The sequence below is a fragment of the Ursus arctos genome, unplaced genomic scaffold (assembly GCF_023065955.2).
Source record: "Ursus arctos isolate Adak ecotype North America unplaced genomic scaffold, UrsArc2.0 scaffold_25, whole genome shotgun sequence".
Lineage (NCBI taxonomy): Eukaryota > Metazoa > Chordata > Mammalia > Carnivora > Ursidae > Ursus > Ursus arctos.
Window position 1 is genome coordinate 12,063,021 of NW_026622930.1, and position 22,180 is coordinate 12,085,200.

At 37.8% G+C, this 22,180-nt stretch overlaps 1 protein-coding gene and 1 pseudogene across 1 annotated transcript in view; one reads left to right on the forward strand and one right to left on the reverse strand.

Annotated features, from left to right (window-relative positions):
* The first annotated feature begins 2,996 nt into the window (after window positions 1–2,996).
* The window catches only part of CATSPERB (cation channel sperm associated auxiliary subunit beta), a 105,613-nt gene continuing 86,429 nt past the window's right edge, over window positions 2,997–22,180 (forward strand). Inside the window, exons 1-4 of the mRNA XM_044389964.3 lie at window positions 2,997–3,712; window positions 5,484–5,572; window positions 7,613–7,753; window positions 11,705–11,765. Coding sequence (XP_044245899.3) covers window positions 3,634–3,712; window positions 5,484–5,572; window positions 7,613–7,753; window positions 11,705–11,765 — 370 coding nt within the window. The 5' untranslated portion in view covers window positions 2,997–3,633. The remainder of the gene's footprint in view (window positions 3,713–5,483; window positions 5,573–7,612; window positions 7,754–11,704; window positions 11,766–22,180) is intronic.
* LOC113267392 (pyruvate dehydrogenase (acetyl-transferring) kinase isozyme 3, mitochondrial-like) lies at window positions 20,404–21,446 on the reverse strand (annotated as a pseudogene).

The following is a 22,180-nucleotide window of genomic DNA, read 5'->3' on the forward strand; positions in this document are numbered from 1 at the left end:
GGACGTTCACAGAACGATGAATCTGGAGAACAGATCGGCATATCACTTGGTCTTGCTGCTTCCCATGCATCCACGGCTCATTCTCATCCTTGTGCTTTGTTTACTTACCCTGTTCACCCTGTCAACAAGGTCTTCTCTATTTTTTTAAAGGCCCAATCTTCCTTGAAGACATGGTTATGAAGCTCTCTTCGACAGATTTTCTTCTCTTAAACCCCATTGTGTGTAGTTGGCATTTCTTTTTAGCATTTATGTTTTTCCTCAGGCATATGTAGGTTTCTGAGCCTTCCTGGTGGATGTATTAAAGATGATGGTTTGGAGAAACTCCACCTCTTGGATTTTTTAAAAAAATGACCTTTGGTATTCTGAAGGAGGCAGTTAATTGGAAATTCCAACTGCCTGCCCTTTAGATTTTCTAAGCCCTCTTCTGTACTTGGTAGCAGCTGATTGGCTGTTACCGGAGTTAGTGGACTGCTAAACCAGTAAACTGAAAACTCAGACCTGGGTCTTCTTTCTCAGCCTGGATGGAAGAAAGCTTGGGAAAACACAAAAAAGAAAAGTGCAACTAGTCCGTCATTCTATTAGGAGGCAGTCTTGGTAAGAAATATTAAAATAAGGGCCCTACTTTATTACATACGGATAATGTGATCACTATTCTATCACAGAGTGAGTAAAGATGAATCAGATGGTGGAAAAGGTAGGTTCCTTCTTTGGGGCAATTCTCAATATTTTTTCTTTTTTTGATGCTAGAGAATAGAAATACCCGGATATGTGACTTAAATCTGGCCATTATATAAAATTCATAATAATTAAATGGGATTGGTAACTAGAGGTAATTGCACTGCTAACAGAGTGAGTAAGGAGTGGCATGAGGATAAAGAAGTTGCTTCAGCAGTCAGGACATGGATTTAGAGCTAGTATTTATCAGTTGCTTAGTCTATGTAAAGCAGCTGTTAAACCTTTAAAGTGTATTACTCATTCAGTTCTCACAACAATGCCTTGAAGTAGCTGTTATCTCTATTTTACCGAATGAAGAAGTTAAGTAACTTTCCAAAGATCAAACATCCCAATGGGAAGAGCCAATCCTATGCCAAAGTCAGTGCTTCTTCTCTAACCAGGAGATGGTTGGTTGTTGAAAGAAGGTAGTACGAAATGGAGCAAACTCGTAATACTGAAGAAGGGGAAAAGGAGACTAATGAATGTATGGAAGGGAATTACGGCGGACACATTTAGCAGTTTTGGTGAGAGGTCAAATCTGATCATGTCCTTCATCGCTTTGTGTTTTTACATTTTCATTTTGTGGCATCCTTGTAAGCTGACTAAATCTTTTGAACCAGGAGATCTTAGTTCTAAGCCTGACTCTCTAACCCATGATCTTGGGTTCCTAGTAATCGACTTTAGACATGGAACTTCAGGTCTCACATATTAACTACTAAAGTACTTTCCATGTCTAAATTTAAAAAAATGAATATGGGCTGACTTGCTAGAACAAGAGAATGTGTAACTACGAGCAGAGCCACAGAGAGCCCAAAGGTCTTCCTTAGCTGTCTCTCCTTTCAGTTATGCTCTCTCAGGTTTCCTGCCTTAATGGAAGCACTTAAAAGCCTTTTAAAGTAGGTTTTTAGTTCTTTGGTCAAAGATAGATACAACCAAATCCACTCAAATGAAATTAGAGATCTTTTCATATTTATTCAAGAGAAATGAATTGGAACAGCTCTGAGGATAATGTAATAATACATCATTCCTCCTGGAGCCCTGGAGCACAATACATTTCAATCTGTTTTTTAGGGAGGAGAAAAACTGTTGGGTTCTTATAATGGTGTGACGTCATTTAATGTGAATGTTTAGCGAAATAATACAAGATTTTCCTGGCAAAAGCCACTATTTTCAAAGTTTGACTGTGATGACTTCTCCATTTAATGTGAAATTCGTTCTTGCACCAAAAACATAATTGAGCATAGCACCACGCTTGTACAGTTTTGCTGTACTTTTGTTATCTTACCATGTGAAAACAAACTATTTTCTCAGATGACCAAAATAGAGCACTTAAAAAAAAAAAAAGATACCACAATTCTTCCTTGACCATGTGATAAAGATGACCAATTTAAAAATCCAATGAATGTTTGAACTTTATATTGTTGGTTAAATGTATTGAATCCAGCAAACCAATTTTGAGGGAGGAAGAACATCAGTTACATGTAATTTACGCAGCAGTTGTCAGGAACCACCCAGGATCTGGATTATGCTTTACCTACATCTGGCAAGTCTGTCTGTTACTGTTTCGTGGATGCTGGCAAGAGATGTGAGACTCCTAGGTCAGAGACAAAGGACGTAATCACTCACAGCAAAAGCAGTAGCCAGAGTGTCAGCATTCTGCTCACTCCGCTTCCCCATGCACCCCCCAGCCAGGTGCCACGGAGCAGATAGCCATCACAGAAGCTGCATTAGCTTACTAGGGATACAATAACAAAATACCGCAGGCTGGGTGGCTTAAACAGAAGTTTATGGATTCACACTCCTGGACATTTAAGGTCTGAGTTCAAGGTGCTAGCAGGGTTGGTTTCTTCTGAGGGCCAAGAAGGAAGGATCCATTCCAGGCCTCTCTCCTTTGTCGTCTTCTCCCTGTGTCTTCACATTGTCTCCCCTTTGCACATGTCTGTGCCCAAATTTCCTTTTCTTATAAGGACACCAGTCACATTGGATCAGGGCTCACCCTAATGATTTCATTCTAACTTAATCACTTTTGTAAAGACCCTATCTCCAAATATGACCACATTCTGAGTACTGGGGGTTAGGACTTCAACAGATGAGTTTTTAGGGGGATGCATTTCAGCCTGTCAAAGAGGCTTGTTTACACACATAGTGGGGTGCATTATAGGAGATTTAGCATGGAAAGAAGCCTGCTTTTGTCCAAGGGGGATGTTACCTCATCCCTCAAGCTTTCTTTCTTTTTTTTTTTTTTTTTAAGATTTTATTTATTTATTTGAGAGAGAGAGTACGAAAAGTGGGAGGGACAGAGGAGGAGGGAGAAGCAGACTCTCCCTGCTAAGCAGACAGCCGGACATGGGGCTTGACCCCAGAACTCCAAGATCACGACCTAAGCCAAAGTCAGATACTTAAGTGACTGAGCCACCCAGGTGCCCCATCATCCCTCAAGGTTTCTTCCCACAAACACAACTCTGAGAAAAGGCGTGGGTAAAAATGTGTCCAGAGCTTTGCATGCTTGGCACACAGGAAGAACATGCAGGGTTGCTCAGGACCCATGTGGATTCTCTCTCTCAAAATGAATGCAGTCCAAATATCAGATCAAGGTACAGCTCTACCATGCTCAAGAGTCTTTTTCGAGTCAGGCTCTGTTTCACACAGCTATAGAATTGACCACACCTCCCAACAGTTGTCTACATTAAAGAAAAACCAGGGCCACAGCCCTTTAGTTTGCAATAATGATATTTATAAATATCTTTAATACCAGCTAGGAAGTAAACATAGAACTTGGTCAACTGTTACATTGTCACAAAAAGGGAAATAATTTTAACTTAAAGGAATAGATGATTTCTTTAGAGTTATTTATAGAAAAAGGAACTAAAAGTATGTTCAGAGTGACTGAACAGAAATAATTCTTATTTCTTTCAATAGATGGAATTGCTACTTTTATATATTATAATTTTACTTTGGAACCTATTTGATTTTTCATCAGGAGTAATATATAATAAAGGTAAGTTTCAGACTCTCTTACTCTCTATTTTCTGGCAGGAGTTCTCCTTTATTCCCTTCCTTGCTAACAATTAAAATACTTTTTTTTGGTACTTCTTTACTTTGTCTTCCAATTTTTCCCAGGTATTATTTATTGTGCTTTTGTCCAGAGGTTTCTAATAATATCACTGTGAATCTATTGTTATTAAGTTGTGTACACAGACACCTTTGTTACAGAGTTTCATCACTTATAAGTCATAGAATATTTAAAGTTTAAAGAGCATTTTGTATTTGAAAAACTTTATTTAATTATTTAAATAGCTTTTTTTGCTTTTTCCTACATGGTTACATGTGGTATGAACTGTAAACTGAATTATAAGGCTAACAGATTGAGGCTGAAGATAATTTTCTGAAAGTAAGACATAGATTAAATTACCCAGTAGGACTTTAATGGTGGAAATTCTTTGTAAAAGGAATAAACAAGACAATTCCCCTCCACTTGTGCAGATTGCCTAGATTCTCTAGCATTTTGGACTGGCTCTGCTAGAACATAGTAGATGCTTAATAAAAAAAAATTGTTAACTGACTAATGGAGAGAGGGATTCAGGCTGTCTTCTATTCACAGGTGTGTTGCAGAAATGCTTGAGTTCTGGGATAACCCAGTACCGGCTCCCAGGTTCTGCTGGAGAATGTATAACACACACATGGGTGTAATCTAAGATTGGAGAGTCATAGGCCAGTTTATGAGATTTCAGAGAAGGGAGCATTTACTTCCAGCTGAGGGGGTTGGTCAGGGAAAGCTTTGTACAAAAGAGGGCAATCAATCTATGTCCCCAAAAGGAGTATCTGTGTCAGTGCATGCATGGGGGAGAGGATTTTGCAAAGACAACATCAGGGTAAGTGATGGTAAAGTCACGGAGGTAGGTAATCATATAATGTGAGGGGAGCAGGAAATACTTCAGTTTGGCCAGAGTGAAGGGATAGAAGAAGTAAAATATTTTGGAAAGATAGGAAACTGGTTCATGTCATAGAATTACTTGAATGCCAGGCTGGAATTTGGGCTTTTGCCTAAATTCATTGGGATGGAGATTGACAGAATGGGTAAAAACCTATGGTCCGACTCTGTGGTCTACAGGAGATTCCCTTCAGCTCAAGATAAAGAGAAGGAGTCTTCCTCCCACCCCCCCCTCCCTACTTTTGGGAGAGGAATCTGTTTCCTATCAATAGCTCTCTATTAAAATACAAATTCTCTCTTCAGTCTCCAACTCTTGCCTCTTTTCTGTGCTCACCAAGGACTTTTAAGAGTCAAGAACTATTTAATATTTACATTGCAGATTTTCCAGCATTGTTTTATTGTCGATCTTTAGTTTTGTACCATTGTGGTTGGAAAATACACTTGGTATGATTTCCGTCTTCTTAAATTTTATATTTGTTGTGTTTCTTTTTCTGTGATTTAGCCAGGGGATTCTTCTGTGTGCACTTGAGGAAAATGGGTATTCTATTTTTCTTGATTGGAATGTTTTTATATATATCTTTTAGAACCATGTAAAGTAAAAAAAAAAAAAAAAAAAAGGTTCTTATTGTCTTTGCATCTGGATAATGAAATTTATTGAAAATTTTAAAAAATTTAAAAAATGAGTCAAGAACTTGTTTTTGGCCACTTCTGAATTTAAAATATACAATTATGATTCTTACTCTTTTAAAATTATTTTGTCAGTTTAAAAAATATGATTCTTTTAATGGAAATTCTTCTATCAGTGACCTAAAATACATGTATTTTTTGTATTATTTAGGTGATATGGAGAAACACTTTGCTTGTGATAGCCAAGGCTTCCCCCAAAAGAATAAAATAATCAAGTTATATCTTTCCTCAGATGACTTGGTAAGGTCCCGTAAAAGTATGCAACAATCCCTCACAGTCTTTTTAACTCCACGTGGAAAACCGGTAGCCCTGTATTCTTTTCAAATACTTTCTACTATGTTCAGACTTGGGGAGGTAAAATCCTATGTAAATAATAATCTTTTCTATTCCATTCCACTTGGGTCAGGTGAAATAGTGATTGCATTTAGCCATTGAACAGCCTGGGTGGTTTTGCCTTTTTTTTTTTTTTTTTCTTAAGATACATCCCCCTTCCCTTTTTAAAAGGTCTGTTATAATGGTCTTTATTTTTTATGGATCTGATTTGTCCTTTTGAAGTTTGACAGATGTAGCCTGTTAGAGAAATTTACTTCACATGATCCAGGGAAAGACTCTTTCCCTTTTATAACAAGTACCACATTGCAGTTGTCATTTGGGGTAAGGAATAATTTGATTTCTTCAGTTCATATAAAGGCATTCAAACTCACACACACACACACACACACACACACACACACACACACCATTTTAAATTTTAAAAAATAATGTACTATTAAGATAGCCATCTAACATGCTAACAAAAGAGTAAGTTAAGAAAAAAATGTACAGATTGTTTGAAAATCTCCGATAAATATAATAAAAACAAGGACAAATACATTTTCCCCCAAAGTCTTCTTGACTTAGTTCCTAATTCCTTCTTGATATGCCAAACATATATTTACTTTTTTATTCACAACTGTTGTGAAGTGCATGCCTTTGAGTCAAAAATGCCTTTCCTCCTTGTGATTACATATTATGGAGAAAGAGAGGAAGAGAGACCTTCTGAGCTGGGGTCAAATCCTGGAGCTATGCACAGACATGCATGGTCTGTGTGCCCTGGGGCAGGTTACCTAACCCTTCTCATCCCTAGTTTTATCCTCTTTAAAAGAGAATTAATTATAACCTACATTTTGGATAGTTGTGATATAGTAGTTCTAGAAGTGATATTAGGAGAAATAATGCCTAACATTTATAAAATGTTTATGTGTGTCAGGCATTTTCAAAGTGTTTTATGTTCATGATGACATTTAATGTTCTGTAAGATAAGTACTTAAGATTCGTGGAGGAGGACTGAGCCTACCCTCTTCCATTCGTACCTGGGGCCTGTAAAATAAATGGACAAAAGACAGATTAACAGGAGAAAAAAAATCAGACTTGATTTACACATGCAGTGCATATAGCCACAGGGAAACTCAGTGATGAGTAACTCAAAAGGCTGAGAATTAGAATTTGGGGCTTCTATGCCAGCTTCACAAAGGGCAAAACATTGTAAATCAGTGAAAAGACAGGGGGAAAAGGTTTGAGTTTACTTTCCCTCCAATCTCCGTTAGAATGTAAGTTCCTTGAGAAACAGGGATTTTTGTCTGTTTTATACAGTTCTGCTTCCCCAGCCCCCATAACACTGCCCAATTCGTGGTAAGAGCTTGGACAATGTTTTTGAAATCAATCAGTTTCCCTGTTTTATAGATAGGGAAACTGAAACTTGGGCAACTTGCCCAAAGTGGTCTTAACTAGGAGAACCAAATGAGATGAAGCTGGTAGTATCCATCTTGCGTTGGTTTTCAGGAAAACCCACCATCTGTAATTGCTACATTCTCATGTACCCTCTCAAAACTGGGAAACAGCCAATAAAATGCACTAAGATGAGTTTTGCCTTATACATTTGCTCCTTTTAAAATTTAAACACAAAATAATGATTTTAATAAAACAGGGATTTCTACACGTGATGGCAGATGGCTTGGATTCTATGTTTATTAAATGTAATAACTTTATGTCCATTTTTCGACAGCAAAGATTATTATATCGATGAATTGAAACCTATTATGACATATCTAGCAGAACAGATGACTGAGTTCTAGAAGTCTACTTTTTCAAAAGAGATTTTTTCCCCCTAGAGACAAGCATTACTGAAGATAGCATCTACTTTTCATAGATTTCCCCTCACTTTTAAATTATTGTAAAATATGCTTCTCTCCATCAAATTGTCTAAATTACTTTTTTTTTGTCCTCCCCTCTTTCCTAAAGAAAATCGAGTGTTTTTTCCAATCTGAAAGTGAGCTTTCTTCGAAGGAATTTCTAGGTGTGTTCACATCAGGAGGACTTGCTCCGAGCTTGGGAATTATAAATAGTACATATACTGGCATCTTCCACTTTAATTTAACTTTGGTAATAATATTTTATTTTATTCTTTAATATTATTAATTAGAAGCATACTCTGTCTTATAGGATGTGTTTTTTTAAAATAGCTAGTCCATAATATCACATCTATATATGTTTTAAGTCTAACAATACAATGTTATACTTTTTGCTTTAAATAGTTTTTAAGAAATTAGTGTACGTGCTGTTAAAGCAAGCTCTAGTTTTTAAGAAATTAAAGAAAAAATTTGTATGGCTGTTTACTCTTTACGTACATATTTGTGATTTCCATCACTCTTCATTCTTTTCCGGAGATAGGAGTTGCTATCTGATGTTCTATTTCTTCAGCCCAAAGAATTTTTATCATTTCTTATAGAGCAAGTCTGTGGGCAATGAATTCTCTGGGAGTTTTATCCCCTCAAAAATGTCTTTATTTTGCCCTCATATTTTGAGGTAACAAAAAAAGAAGTATATCTTTATTAAGATATAATTTGCATACCATACAGTTCACCTATTTAAAATGCACAATTAAATGGTGTTTAGCATATTCACAGAGTACGCCAATTTCATATCTAATTTTAGAGCATTTTCATGACTGTGAAAAGACAGCGCATCCCCGTTAACAGTCACTCCCCCATCCACCCTCTGCTCTCCAGGTGTAGACAACCACTAAACTACATCTGGCTCTATGGATTTGCTTATTCTGAACGTCTCAGATCAATGAAATCCTCCAACATAGTAGCTCTTTGTGACCGGCTTCCCTTCAGTTAGCATAACCTCTCCATGTTTTTCCACATGGTGGCATGTGTCAGGACTTCTTTTTTTTTTTTTTTAATTGTCGAATCATATTCCAGCGTATCAATACCATGTTTTGTTTATCCATTCATCAGTTGCTGGACATTTAGGTTGTTTCCACTTTTGGGGCTGCAATGAATCACGCTGCTATGAACACCTGTGTACACATCTTTGTGTGGAAATACGTTTTTTTTAAATTTCTGTTGGATGTCTACCTGGGAAATGGAATTGCTAGGTCCTAGGGTAACAGTCTGGTAACTGCCAGACCGTTTGCCAGAATGGTTACACTCTTTTACTTCCCACGAACAGTGCATTAGGGTTCAAATTTCTCCACATCCTCACCCACACTTTTTACTGTTGGTCTTTGTTGATACAGCCATCTCAGTGGATGCGAAGCGCTATCTCGTTTGGTTTTGATTTGCATTTCCCTGATGATTAATGCTGTTCAGCATCTTTTCATATGTTTATTGTCCATTTGAACATAATCTATGTTGGGGGTTCTTAACTGGGTTGTCTTTTTATTCTTGTCTGTATTCTCAATACAAGGCCCCTATCAGACACGTGACTGGCCAATATTTTCTCCCATTTTCTGGGTAGTGTTTTTACTTTTTAGGTAGTCTCCTTTGATGCACCAAAGTTATTTTGATGAAGCCTAATTATCCATTTTGTTGTTGTTGACCTTGTTCTTTGGTGTCATGTTGGAAACCATTGCCTAATCCAAGGTCACAGAGATTTACCCTTCTTTTTTCCTCCGAAGAGGTTCATAGTTTTACCTTCTACATTTAGGTCTTTGATCTAATTTGGATTCATTTTTGTGTGTGGTGTGAGGTTGGGGTCCACGTTCATACTTTTGTATGTGGATGTCCATCTGTTTAAACACCATTTGTTGAAAATACTATTATTTTTTTCTCCACTGAATTGTTTTGGCACTTTGTTGAAGAATCAATTGACTGTGAAGGTGAGGGTTTATTTCTGGATTCTCAGTTCTGTTGCACTGATCTATACGTCCGTCCTTACGCCAGTACCATGCTATTTTATAGTTAGTTTTGAAATAGGAGGCATGAGTCCTCCAACTTTGTTATTCCTTTTCAAGGTGGTTTTTGCTAGTCTCTATGTGAATTCGCTAGCTTCCATATGAATTTTAGGATAAGCGTGTCAATATTTACAAAGAAGCCTGCTGGAATTCTGATAGAGATTGTGTTGAATCTATAGATCAATCTGGGTGGTATTGCCATTTTAATAATATTACCTCCCCACCCATGAATCTAGGATGTTTTTCTATTTATTTAGATTTTCTTCAGTTTCTTTGGACAATGTTTTGTAGAATTCAGAGTATAAGTTTTATACTGTTTTTGTTAATTTTATTCCTAATATTTTAGTCTTTTTGATTCTTTTTTTTTAAGATTTTATTTATTTAACAGAGAGAGAGAGAGAGGGAGCGTGCCAGCAGGGGGAGTGGCAGGCAGAGGGAGAGGGAAAAGCAGGCTCCCCACTGAGCAGGTAGCCCGATGTGAGCTCGATCCCAGGACCCTGGGTTTATGCCCTGAGATGAAGGCAGACACTTAACTGACTGAGCCACCTAGACTTTCCTCTTTTTTATTCTATTGTAGAGGGAATTGCTTTCTTAATCTCATTTTCAGATTATTCTTTGCAAGTGTGTAGAAATACAATTAATTTTTATATATTCGTCTTATATCGTACAACCTTGAGAACTCATTTATGAATTCTAATAGGTTTTTAGTGGTCACTTTGATTTTTGAATAATAGTTTTGTCAGATACAGAACTTTTGGTTGACACCCATTTCCTTTCGACATTTTGAATATGTTATTGTGTGTTTTGAGTATGTCACCTGACGCCATTGTTTCTGAATGAGAAGTCAACTAATAATTGTATTATTGTCCTCTATATGTAATGTGTCATTTTTCTCTGGATGCTTTTAAAATTTTCCCTTTGTATTTACCCTGATTGGGTTTTTCTGGGCTTCTTGGATTAGAAGTTTACCAAATTTATAAAATCTTCAGCCACTGTTTCTCTGCTCCTTTCTCTATCTCTTTTGTTACTGGAACTCTAATTATGCACATTTTAGAATATACAATATTGTCCTGCAGATATCTAAGGCTCTGGTCATTTTTCTTTACTCATTTCCCCCCTTTTTCAGATAGGATAATTTCAACTGCTGTATCTCTAAATTCATAATTCTTCTACCATCTCCAATCTGCTCATCCAGTAAATATTTTATTTCAGTTATTATACTTTTTGCCTCATTATTTTCATCTGGTTTTATTGTTATATTTTTCATGTATGTGCTGGGATTCCCTATCCATTCTCTCACTAGGACATTTTCTTTAAGCCTACATACATATTTGTAATAGCTGCTTTGAAGTCTTCATCTGCTCTCTGGACTCACTCTGGGTCAGTTGATCATCTAACTTTTTTTTTTTTTTTTTATCAGTTACATGTTTCTGTTTCTTTTCATGTCTTATCATTTTGGTTGAAACCCAACATTTAAGATAATAAGCTGTAGCAACTCTGGATTCTCTTATGTCCTTATGAGAATTTGCTGGGGGGGGAGTTGTTGGTTGTGGTGTGAAAGGCTCTTTCTTGCCTTGACACAACTGTAAACTGTCTTGTCTATGGTTTCAGCCGCTGTTATCTCTGCTCAGTTATTTAAGCTTCCATGGTTGATTTTTTTTTAACATGGCCTTCATTGGTCTCCTCTGCATTTGCGTTGCCCCAGGATTTGGGGAAATTTATATTGAACTCTTAGCTCCCCACTCTTGCAGTTCCCTTGCCCGTGGCATATTCTCCTTAAATTCCCCAATTCTCTGTCCACACGAAGCTCTGTTCTCTGACACATCAAGCCAGTAATGCCTCAGTTTTGTGCTGCCTGAGGCCAGTTGCATGGTATGCCACTTGATAGCATTCCACATAATCAATTAACATTTTAGTTATTTCCAGTCTTCTATTACAAGCGATGATGAAAAATATTCTTGAGCACGTTTTATTTCACACATGTGTGAGTATAATGTAAGATAAATTCCAAACAGTGAAATTGCTAGGTAAAGGGTATATGCATTAGATGTTTTTATTTAATTTTCATTTCTTAAAATAGGGCGGGATATAACAAAATAAGTGTTACCATTGACATTACCAAACACTGTATTCTGTTGTCTTCTTTATTCAAGTTCAGTGATCGAATTTACTGGTTGATCAATATTCCCAGAGAAAACATTACAAAAAATACAGGTAAGAATGATCTGAGTTAATTCTTTTACTCATGGGTCTGGGTTGCCAAATGTAGCAAATAAAAAACATTTATATTAAAAAATTATTTGCTATTCCATATAAATGTTTCATGTTGTATTTGGGACATACTTACTAAAAACTATTACAGTTCTTCTAAAATTCGAATTTAACTGGGGTTCCTATATTTTATCTGGCAATTCTATTATAGATAGATTGTTTTAACACACATAACATTTGTACTGTTCTTTATTTAAGTAAACTCATTTTCTAGAAAGAACTCAAAAATTGTAGTATGGAGAAATTCATATATCCATAGAACCTTAAAATAGTCTGTAATATGTAACATATTATTCACTACGGAACCTACTATTAAGTGTTATGTGGTAGCATAGTTTTATATGCTATCGTAAATACCCAGATGGAAAAAAGAGGAAAATAAAATTCCAGGAGTTATAAGTATTGAGCTAGTGGACTGAGCTAGTAGACCTTGAGGCATGAAATACATTTTCATAGTTCAAAAATGATGGAGGTCATATTATTTTAATATGATAGGTGCAAAAAGCAGAAACCAACTTGGCTTCACTGAGGAAAAAAGAAGAAATTTGTTTTTGTCACGGAGCCCAAAGATAAAAATGCAACCAGGTTATAGGAAGGAATTAGGACTAAGAAATGGACAACCATCAAACTTTCACTCTATTTCTCATTTTTATGTCTCCTGTAAATCTACATTTATTTCTCTCTCTCTGCAGAGTAGCTTTCTAAAGCTGCCTCACTGCTAGTCAATATTTTAAATTATATATTTCCTGGGGGCCGACCCAATTCCAAATTCCCAGGAGAGTATCTTTAATTGGCCTCTTGTTGATCTAGCACCAACTTGTGTATCATCAAATGGCGATGAGGGACCAGGACAATGGGAATCCTACAGACCAACCCCTCCGGTTACGGGAGTAATTAAAGGGCATATGGGATTGTGTGTCCTTCAGAGTAAATGTGGGGGCTGGTTAGAGTAAGGAAGAAATGATAGAGAAGTTTCCACATAAGGAAGTGTCAAAGACAAAAGTCTGCGAAGAAGCCCCAGTGCTGTAACATCTGATATGAATTAGATTAGCATTTTTATCCTGTATTTGTCTCATTTTTTTCCAAATTAATCTATTGGAAACTTGCTGATTTTTTTTTTCAAGGAATTCATCCTGAAAATTGTACTCTTTTTTTTTTTTTAATCTAACTTAACTCTCATCAGTATTAGGATGGATTTTTCTAGCTCCTTGGCATAATATTGACATTAGTTTGAGAATTGAAAAAGTGAAGATCACTTGTTATTTTTGCTCCTTCTACTGACAAACTTTAATTTCAGAAATGCAGTGATTCTAGGGTCACCCAGACAAGAACAAAGGTGATCTGAGAACTTAAGTATTTTATGGAAAGACATCATATGAGCTCTGCCTCTCTTGATACAACTCCCTGGACTGAGTAAAAAGAAATATATTTGAGCTCATAATGTATGAGGAGAGCCTGGCCTAATTAGTATATGCTAAGAATCAGGGAAAAATACATTCGGGGGAAGAAAACCATACTCGCTCGTTCATTTTTTTCCCTTCCTTAATCATATCTTATCTATTGCCCTGCTATGCATTGGAGTATTATGTAAGCATGACATCCTGGGAGGGGTAGTCAAGGACACATCAACCACAAAGGCAGCAAAATGGCCATCAGAGTAGTAGAAGAACTAGCAGGCTCATCACTACTCTAAATACTTTACCGATACTAACTCATCTGTCCCTCACTATGTGCTAGGTACCATTATCATGTCCATTTTCTTTTCTTTCTTTTTTTTTTTTTTTTAAGATTTATTTATTTATTTGAGAGAGGGCAGGGAGGGGCAGAGGGAGAGGGAGAGAGTCCCAAGCAGACTCTGTGTTGAGCTCAGAGCCCGATGCGGGGCTCAATCCCACGACCCTGAGATCATAACCTGAGCTGAAATCAAGTCAGTCACTTAACCAGCTTCGCCACCTGGGTGCCTCTACCACGTCCCTTTTCAAATGATTTTACTGAGACCCATGGAGCCCTAAGGAGATGCAGTGATAGCTAGAAGGTGCTGAAGGCACTTTGAAGTTTGAACAGCAATGTAAGGTTGAAAGTAATGCTTCGTAATTTGTCCTTTTTTTTCATTTGTAAATAAGGTAAAATTTGCATTCCGTAAACTGTACCCTTTTTGAAAAGCATCTAGTTCTGTAAGTTTGCACAAATGTGTACAGTTGTGTAATCACTACAATCAGGATACAGAACTGCTCCAACACCCAACACCGTTACCCCACCTATAGTCGACCTCTCCCCATTCCCCAAGCCCCTGCCACCACGGATCTGTTTTCTGTTCCTGTTGTTTTGCCTCTTCCAGAGTCATACACATGGAATCATGGAAAATGTAGCCTTTTGAATCTGGCTTCTTTCACTTAGCGTCATTCATCTGAGATTCATCTATGTTGTAATTTCTTCCATTTCCTTGCTGGATAGTATTCCTTTGTATGGGTGTACCAGTGTTAATTTTACTGAAGGGCATTTGGATTTTTCCAGTTTTCAGTTATTTTGAGTAAAGCTGCTACAAACATACAGGTTCCCTTGTGATCATAAACTTTTGTTGCGTTTGGCTAATACATAGGATCGCTATGTTATATGGTAAGTGTAAGAAATTGTCAAACTATTTTCCAAAGTAGCTGTGTCATTCTGCATTTTTACCAACAGGTTATCTGAATCCATGCCAGCAGTTAGTATGTATAAGTGTGTGTGTGTGTGTGTGTGTGTGTGTGTGTGTGTGTAATTTTAGCCATTCTAGTAAGTGTATAATGGCATTTAATAATTTTAATTTGCAATTCCCTAGTAACTAATGACATTAAACATTTTTTGTGCTTATTTGCCATTTGAATTACCTATGCAAATCTCTTGCAAGTTTGTTATATATATATATATTTTTAAAGATTTTATTTATTTATTCGACAGAGATAGAGATAGAGACAGCCAGCGAGAGAGGGAACACAAGCAAGGGGAGTGGGAGAGGAAGAAGCAGGCTCATAGCGGAGGAGCCTGATGTGGGGCTCGATCCCAGAACGCCGGGATCACGCCCTGAGCCGAAGGCAGACGCTTAACCGCTGTGCCACCCGGGCGCCCCTGTTATATATTTGGACACAAGTCCCTTATCAGATACATGATCTACAAATATTTTTTTTTCCCTAGGCTGTGGCTTGTGTTTTTCATCTCTTAAGAGTATCTCTTGAGGGGCGCCCGGGTGGCACAGCGGTTAAGCGTGTGCCTTCGGCTCAGGGCATGATCCTGGCGTTATGGGATTGAGCCCCACATCAGGCTCCTCCGCTATGAGCGTGCTTCTTCCTCTCCCACTCCCCCTGCTTGTGTTCCCTCTCTCGCTGGCTGTCTCTATCTCTGTCGAATAAATAAATAAAATCTTAAAAAAAAAAAAAAAAGAGTATCTCTTGAATATCAGAGTTTTTAATTTTGGTCAAGTCTAATTTATCAGTTTTTTATTTTATGGATTACACTTTTGGCATCATAGCTGACTCAAGTTCACAAAGATGTTCTCCTATATTTACTTTAAGAAGATTATGGTCCCAGGTTTTATATTTAGGTCTATGACTCAATTTGAGCTAATTTGTTATATGGGCTGAGGTTTATTTGGGGGGAATATAGATACCCAATTATTCCAGCACCATTGTTGTAAAAACTATTTTGTTTCCATTGTATTACTATTTCTGTGTTCTCTGTCTTTTCACCAACACCACATTGTCTTGATTACTTCAGCTTTATAAATAATAAGCTTATAATAAGTAATGTTAATCCTTCAACTTTGATATTTTTCAGAATTGTTTTGGTTAGTATACTTCTTTTGCCTTTCCCTATAAATTTTAGAATAAACTTGTTAGTTCTATAAAAAAATCCTGTGGTTTTTTAATTTGGATTGCATTAAATCTATAGTTTAGAGAGAATTGACATCTTACCACTGAGTCTTCCAATCCATGAACACTGTGTACCTCTCTATTTATTTATATCTTCTTTGAACTATTTCATCAGGGCTTTGTGGTTTTCAGCATAGAGATCTTACACATTAAAAAAAAATTTTATACCTCAGTATTTCATGTTTTTGGTGTATTGTAAGTGGTTATTTTTAATATTTGAATTTCCAAACTGTTCATTGTTAGTATGTAGAAATATGATTGATTTTTGTAGATTGTGTGTCTTGCAACCTTGTTAAATTCACTTATTGGTTCTAGTAGCTTTTTGTATATTCTTTGGGTTTTCTACATAGAAAAATCATTCATCCAGAAATAGAGGTAATTTCATTTCTTCCTTTCCAGTATGTATTCATTTATTTCTTTTTCTTGCCTTATTTGTAGTGGTAGGACCTTCAGTACCATGTTGAATAGGAATGGTAAGAGGACTTCTTGGCCTTACTTCCAAATCTTTCATCATTACATATGATGTTACTGTAGGTATTTTGTAGATGCCCTTTATCATGTTAAGGAAGTTCCCTTCTATTCCTAGTTTGCTGAGTTTTGATCATGAATTGGTGCTGAAATTTGTTAAATGCTCTTTCTGCATCTGTTAAGAAAATAAGGATTTTTCTCTTCAGTCTGTTGATATGGTGGATTTCATCAATTCATGTTTGAATTTTGAGCTAGCCTTGCAATCTTGGTTATGATGTATTATCCTTTTTATATATGGTTGCACTCATTTGGCTAGTAGGTTCTTGTGGCTGTCAGTCTGGAGTTTTATTTTCTCCTAAGGTCTTTCTCTCCTTTTGGTATCTGGTGATGCTATCGTTGTAAAATGATTTGCTCTGCTGTTCAGTTGCTGCTACCGAATGCCAGGGGGGCGCTCAGCTTTAAGCTGAAAAAGGACATGCAGGGCTTTGGGGAGGAGTCGAGGTAGCCCAGCACAAGTGATAACGTCCAGGAGCTCTTACGGAGCCTCAGATGTGTTAGAATCTTCATCACCCTGGGAAACGTCTTCGTGATGTCCTGAAGGATCAAGTTATTTGGTTCTTGAGCCCCAGGTATGGAACTAGGAACGCACCTGCCCAGATGCCGAGTCTCCATCGCTCCATTCCTGAGGACTTCAAGAATGTTTTTGACTGGGAAACCACTGATCTGCCCAGAATGCCGAAGCTCACAGGAGGGAGAGGGCGGAGAATGTTTGGCAAGATGCATAAGGTTTCCCAGCCACGCTGCTTTTCTTTTCAAAGGTATTTTCACTTTGGTCTCTGAATTGAAATGCTGTCTACTTAAGGAGTTTCTGGCAGGCTTAAATAAGGGGCTGTGATAACATTGCATTCCCCGTAGATAAAAGAACATGTTTCAATCATTTATATTGTATTGGAAGTCAGGCTTTCGCTAGAAACCTGTTTCTGGATATTTCTTGGTTTATTTTTAATAGCCAGCTTTTGGGTTCAAACTATACAGATTTTTTAAAAAGATTTTTACGTATTTATTTTAGAGGGAGGGAGAGAGAGAGAGAGCGAGTGAGCTCTGCGTGCGCTAGCATGGGGGGGGGGGGAAGAGCAGAGGGAGAAAGAGTCCCAAACAGACTGCACTGAAAACAGAGCCCATCCCCTGGCAACCCCATGACTCTGAGATCAGGACCTGAGCCAAAACCGAGAGTCCCTCACTCGACCGACTCTGCCACCCAGGTGCCCCAAATTATACAGATTTTCAAAAATCATTTTCATCCAGGAATCTGGGCAGAAATGTTGGCTTTTTAGTTTTGATTCATGCTCTTTACTGGACAGTGTTTATGAATAATGAACAAGCTCATTGTTGCTGGGTCTGACAACACTGCTGGGACCAGCAAGGGGCCGTGTGTCCAAATCTCCCCGCCCCACCATCCAGATGGGCTCTGCTTGACAGCTTGGTGCAGCTGGGGTCATCCCCAGGACTTTGAGGGTGAACATTCCCATGGAAGAGAGACGCAGAACAGCAGGGGCAGACGAGAATGCTATGAGAAATTTCGCCTTGTCTTGAGGCCTTCTGTTAAATAAAAGTAACTTTGGGAGCTATTAATTGTATAATTGCTAGAATGATGGTATTGTGACTTCTGAAAGCTGGTGTTTGTGGGTCTGCTTTTCAAGAGGGTGATTTCAAGGTTGAAAAACAATGAGCCTCATTCTAGGAAATACGGCACTTTGCACAGAAGTTGCTTTGAAACGGAGTCCTCGTGTAATTGCCAAAATGAGATACAGGTGACCACTGCTTGGAACCTGCCGCCCCCCCCACCCCCACCCCACAGAGCTGCATGCATTTGTTGTGGTTTTTTGAAATCCTGACTTGCAGGTAAACCTGGTGGGAAGGAAAAGTAAGTACACAGACTTTTAGAACTAAGTAACCCTGAACATAGCAGATTTCTCAAATGAGAAATAGACAAGTACATAAATAGATAAATATGAGGAAGAGTCCGTCCTATGTTATGGAAAAGATTTTATAGTATCACCCTTTCATTGAATGTTTGGTGGGATTCTTCAGGCCAGTGAAAACATCTAGGCCTGGAGTTTTCTTTGTGAGAAAGCTTTTAACCACAAATTCCGTTTCCTTAATAGATATGGGCATACTCAGGTTTTCTATTTTTTGTTAAGTGTGTTTTGGCAGTTTGCGTCTTTCAAGGAACTTTTCCATTTCATCTACAGTCTTGAATTTATGACACAAGAGCTGTTTGTGATATTCTTTTATTTTCCTTAGAATAGGGAGTCTGCAGTGATGTTCCCCATTTCACCTCTAAAATGACTTATTTGTACATTTTTTTCTTCTTGAGTAGTCTGACAAGTTCATTAGTTTTATAGACCCCTTCAAAGAAATATCTTTTGATTTCATTGATTGTGAATATTGTTTTCCTGTCCTTTATTTCATTGACCTTTACTTTTATTATTCTACTTACTTTTGGTTGAATTTACTGCTTTTTTCCTAGTTTCTTAAATTGGGAGCCTTTAGATTAGGGGTCAGCAAACTACACGTTTGGCCGGCAGCCTGTGTTTGTAAACGAAGTTTGGAACACATCCATGTTCATTAATTTCCGTGTTTGCTGTGGCTGCTTTTGCACTATGATGGCAGAGTTAAAGTGTCGTGACAGAGACCATACGGCCCATAAAGCCCAAAGTATTTACTACTGGACTCTGCAGAGGGCTGTTACTATCTTTATCTTGCTTCAGATAAGGGGTTCATTTCTTTTATTCACTATAAATATTTTCCTGCTATATATTTCTCTCTAGCACTGCTTTATCTGCATCTCCTAAATTTTGATTTGGTTGTGTTTTCATTTTCTTTCAGTTCAAAATATATTCTAATTCACCACGCTTTCTCTTTGACCTGTGGTTATTTAGAAGTATGTTGTAAGCATTGCATGGTGCACTGGGTGTTATACACAAGTAATGAATCATGGAACTTTACATCAAAAACTAGGGATGTACTGTATGGTGACTAACATAATAAAAAATATATTATTAAAAAAAAAGTATGTTGTAAGATGTCCAAATATTTGGGGATTTTCCAGATATCTTTGTTATCGATTTTTTTTCTAGATTAATTCTGTGTTCTGAGAACATATTTCATACGATAATTTGTTAAGGTGTTTCCTATGAGCTGTTTGGTGCATCTTCCGTGAGCACCTGAAGAAGGTATTTACTCCACTCTTCTCAGCTGGAGCGCTCTGTAAATGCTGGTTAGCTCAGTCGGCTGATAGTGTTCAGCTTTTCTTCATTCTTCGTGCTTTTTGTCAATTGTGACAGGAGTGTTCAAATATCCCACTACAGTTGTGGATTTTTAAATTTCTCTTTTCAGTTTTATCGGCCTCTGATTCATGTATTTTGAACCCCTTGTTAAGCAGGTACACGTTTACAGGTGTCACACCTTTTTAGTGAATCGATCCCTTTGTCAGATGCGTTGCCCCTCTTTATTCCTGATACTCCCTCCATCTGAAATCTTCTTTGTCGGAGATTGATACAGCCCCTACAGCTATCTGTGAATTCGTGTTTGCCTAACGTATCTTTTTTCACACTCTTGGCTTGTTTTCCCAAGACAACCTTTAGAGCACATTAGTCAACAGAGTGGAAGCATGCAAATGAATTTTGAAATAAAACCGAGGCATCAGTAAGTAAGATCTGACACAAATGTACTGATGCCTCCCACTGAGAATACAATCAGATGGAGGGAGTCAGAAATTTAAATCCAAGAGTGGAGGAGGGATGCCTGTGAGGGGGGAAGGACCCTGGGACCGAATTACCAAGGCAGACTCAGCTGATGTCTTTAACCTCCAGATGCCTCCGGCGCTTACTGGTGGTTTGAGACAAGCATGGCCAGGGGTCACAAAGAGCAACGGGAGGTATCTGCTGTGTCAGGAATGCGGGAGAAGTTCAAAATGCTGTAAAGATTGTGGACACTCAACTCTAACAACGAGGTGGGAAGTATGAGGTCACAAGATCTGTAGGGAGGCTCTGTGCTCTTCTGTGTCAGGCACCAAGCACACTGCAGCAAGATTTGGTGAAAAATTACTCAGGTTACTAGTTTCATGGAGGAGCTGGGGCTGTAGGGACTCCATGGAAAGCAACCGGCTGGTCTAAGCCAAAACAAACATTCAAGCACTGGAGTAGCTATGGTGCTATTTTTCCAAGTGGGATACCATCACCTTGGTTGCTGATCTAATGGGCAAGTCTTCTTTATCCAAAGTACCTAGGGTCTTAACAGCCAGATATCCCTGTTCCCTAGAACTCTTCATGCAGTTCTGTTGTTCTCACTGAGTTCTTGCACGGCATCTGAAGCACATGTGAGGGTACACCCACTGCCTGACGAGGTTTGTTTGGGGCTTTGCCGTTGAACTCTTCCACTTCCAGCTTTTGAACTCTTCCAATGACCAGCTAGCCCTGTTTTGCACAATTTTTGGCTGCTTCATATACATCCTTCATTCTATTAGCCACATCGCAGGTGGGATTAATATTTCTTTATGTTTAGGATGAGCAAGATTAGTATTACCACCAAACAGAAGTGTGTGCTGGTTAATACTCATGTGGAAAGAGATGCAGTAGATATAAAACCAATCCAGAAAATAATTGGATGTTACTGTTAATAAAGATTTGAATCCATGCTTTTCCTTGTATTCAGTCACTCCAAATACCATCATAGGAACCACACCATTTCTGACTTCAGTCAGAACTCACAGAGAGTTATTCAAGACCTGTGGATCCTCAGGGCTCTTCATATTTTAAAAGTCAAAGATAGTTAATGCACATACCATCTTTGAAGCCGTCCCACTGAAGGCCAATTAAGTCATATATCAGAAGATTGACTTCTCTTCTTGGGTTAGCCAGTCACACGGGAAGCTCCTTTATAGAAACCTATATGATGTTTTCTCACACCGTTATCTTTCGTAAAGTCCAGCAATTGCTTGATGGAAAATAGTGACAGCAAGAAGCACAAATATCACTTGATCTACTCAGGAACCAGCTGCTTTAGAGCCACTGGGAGGAGGCATAGTCTCCCTAGAGTGGTGCACAGACCCAACTAGATGCCTGGGTATACATGAATGCCTGTGCAGCCAAGGCGTTTGGGTCAGGCATGTTTTTCATGAGTGTGCCCTGATTTTAGCCTCAGCCTTGGCCCATGTCCTAAGAGCTCCCAAGCTGAGTTCACCACCCATGGCTTCCCCAGGCTGCACCCATTCGTTTACTTTTAACTCACCAATGCCTTTATAAATATTTAAGGTGGGTTTCTTGTAAATAGCATATAAAGTTCAGTCTTGATTTTTACATCTACTCTGAAATCTTTTAATTGGTATTTTTAGACCATGTACATTTAATGTAATTGTTGATTTGGCTGCATTGAAACCTGTCATCAGGCTATTTTCTATTTGTTTCATCTCTTCTCTACTTTTCTTTTTCTGTCATTTATATTATGTTTTATTCCATTTTATCTCCACTATTGGCTTATTAATTATACCTTTAACTTTTTTTAGTGTTGCCTTACAAGTTACACTGTATGTTTTAATTAATCATGGTCTACTTTAAAATAGTAGTATACACATGAGGTGTCATCATTTGCTTTTTAAGCCAGAACAGCTCTTGGAGAAAAATTATGATCTAAAATATTATCCAGGGGCACCTGGGTGGCTCAGTCAGTTAAGGGTGCAACTCTTGGTCTCAGCTCAGGTCTTGATCTCAGGGTCATGAGTTCAAGCCCCACATTGGGTGTGGAGTCTACTTTAAAAAAATTAATTAAGTTAAATTAAATATTATCTGGATTTATGCTGTGGTAGTAAGACCACTTCATAATTCTTTTACTTATTTTACCATCAAAATGTCTGTAGGAAAAACATGGGAAACCTTATATATTAATGCAGTCAAAATGATTGGGAAATGAACATTAATGTTGTTG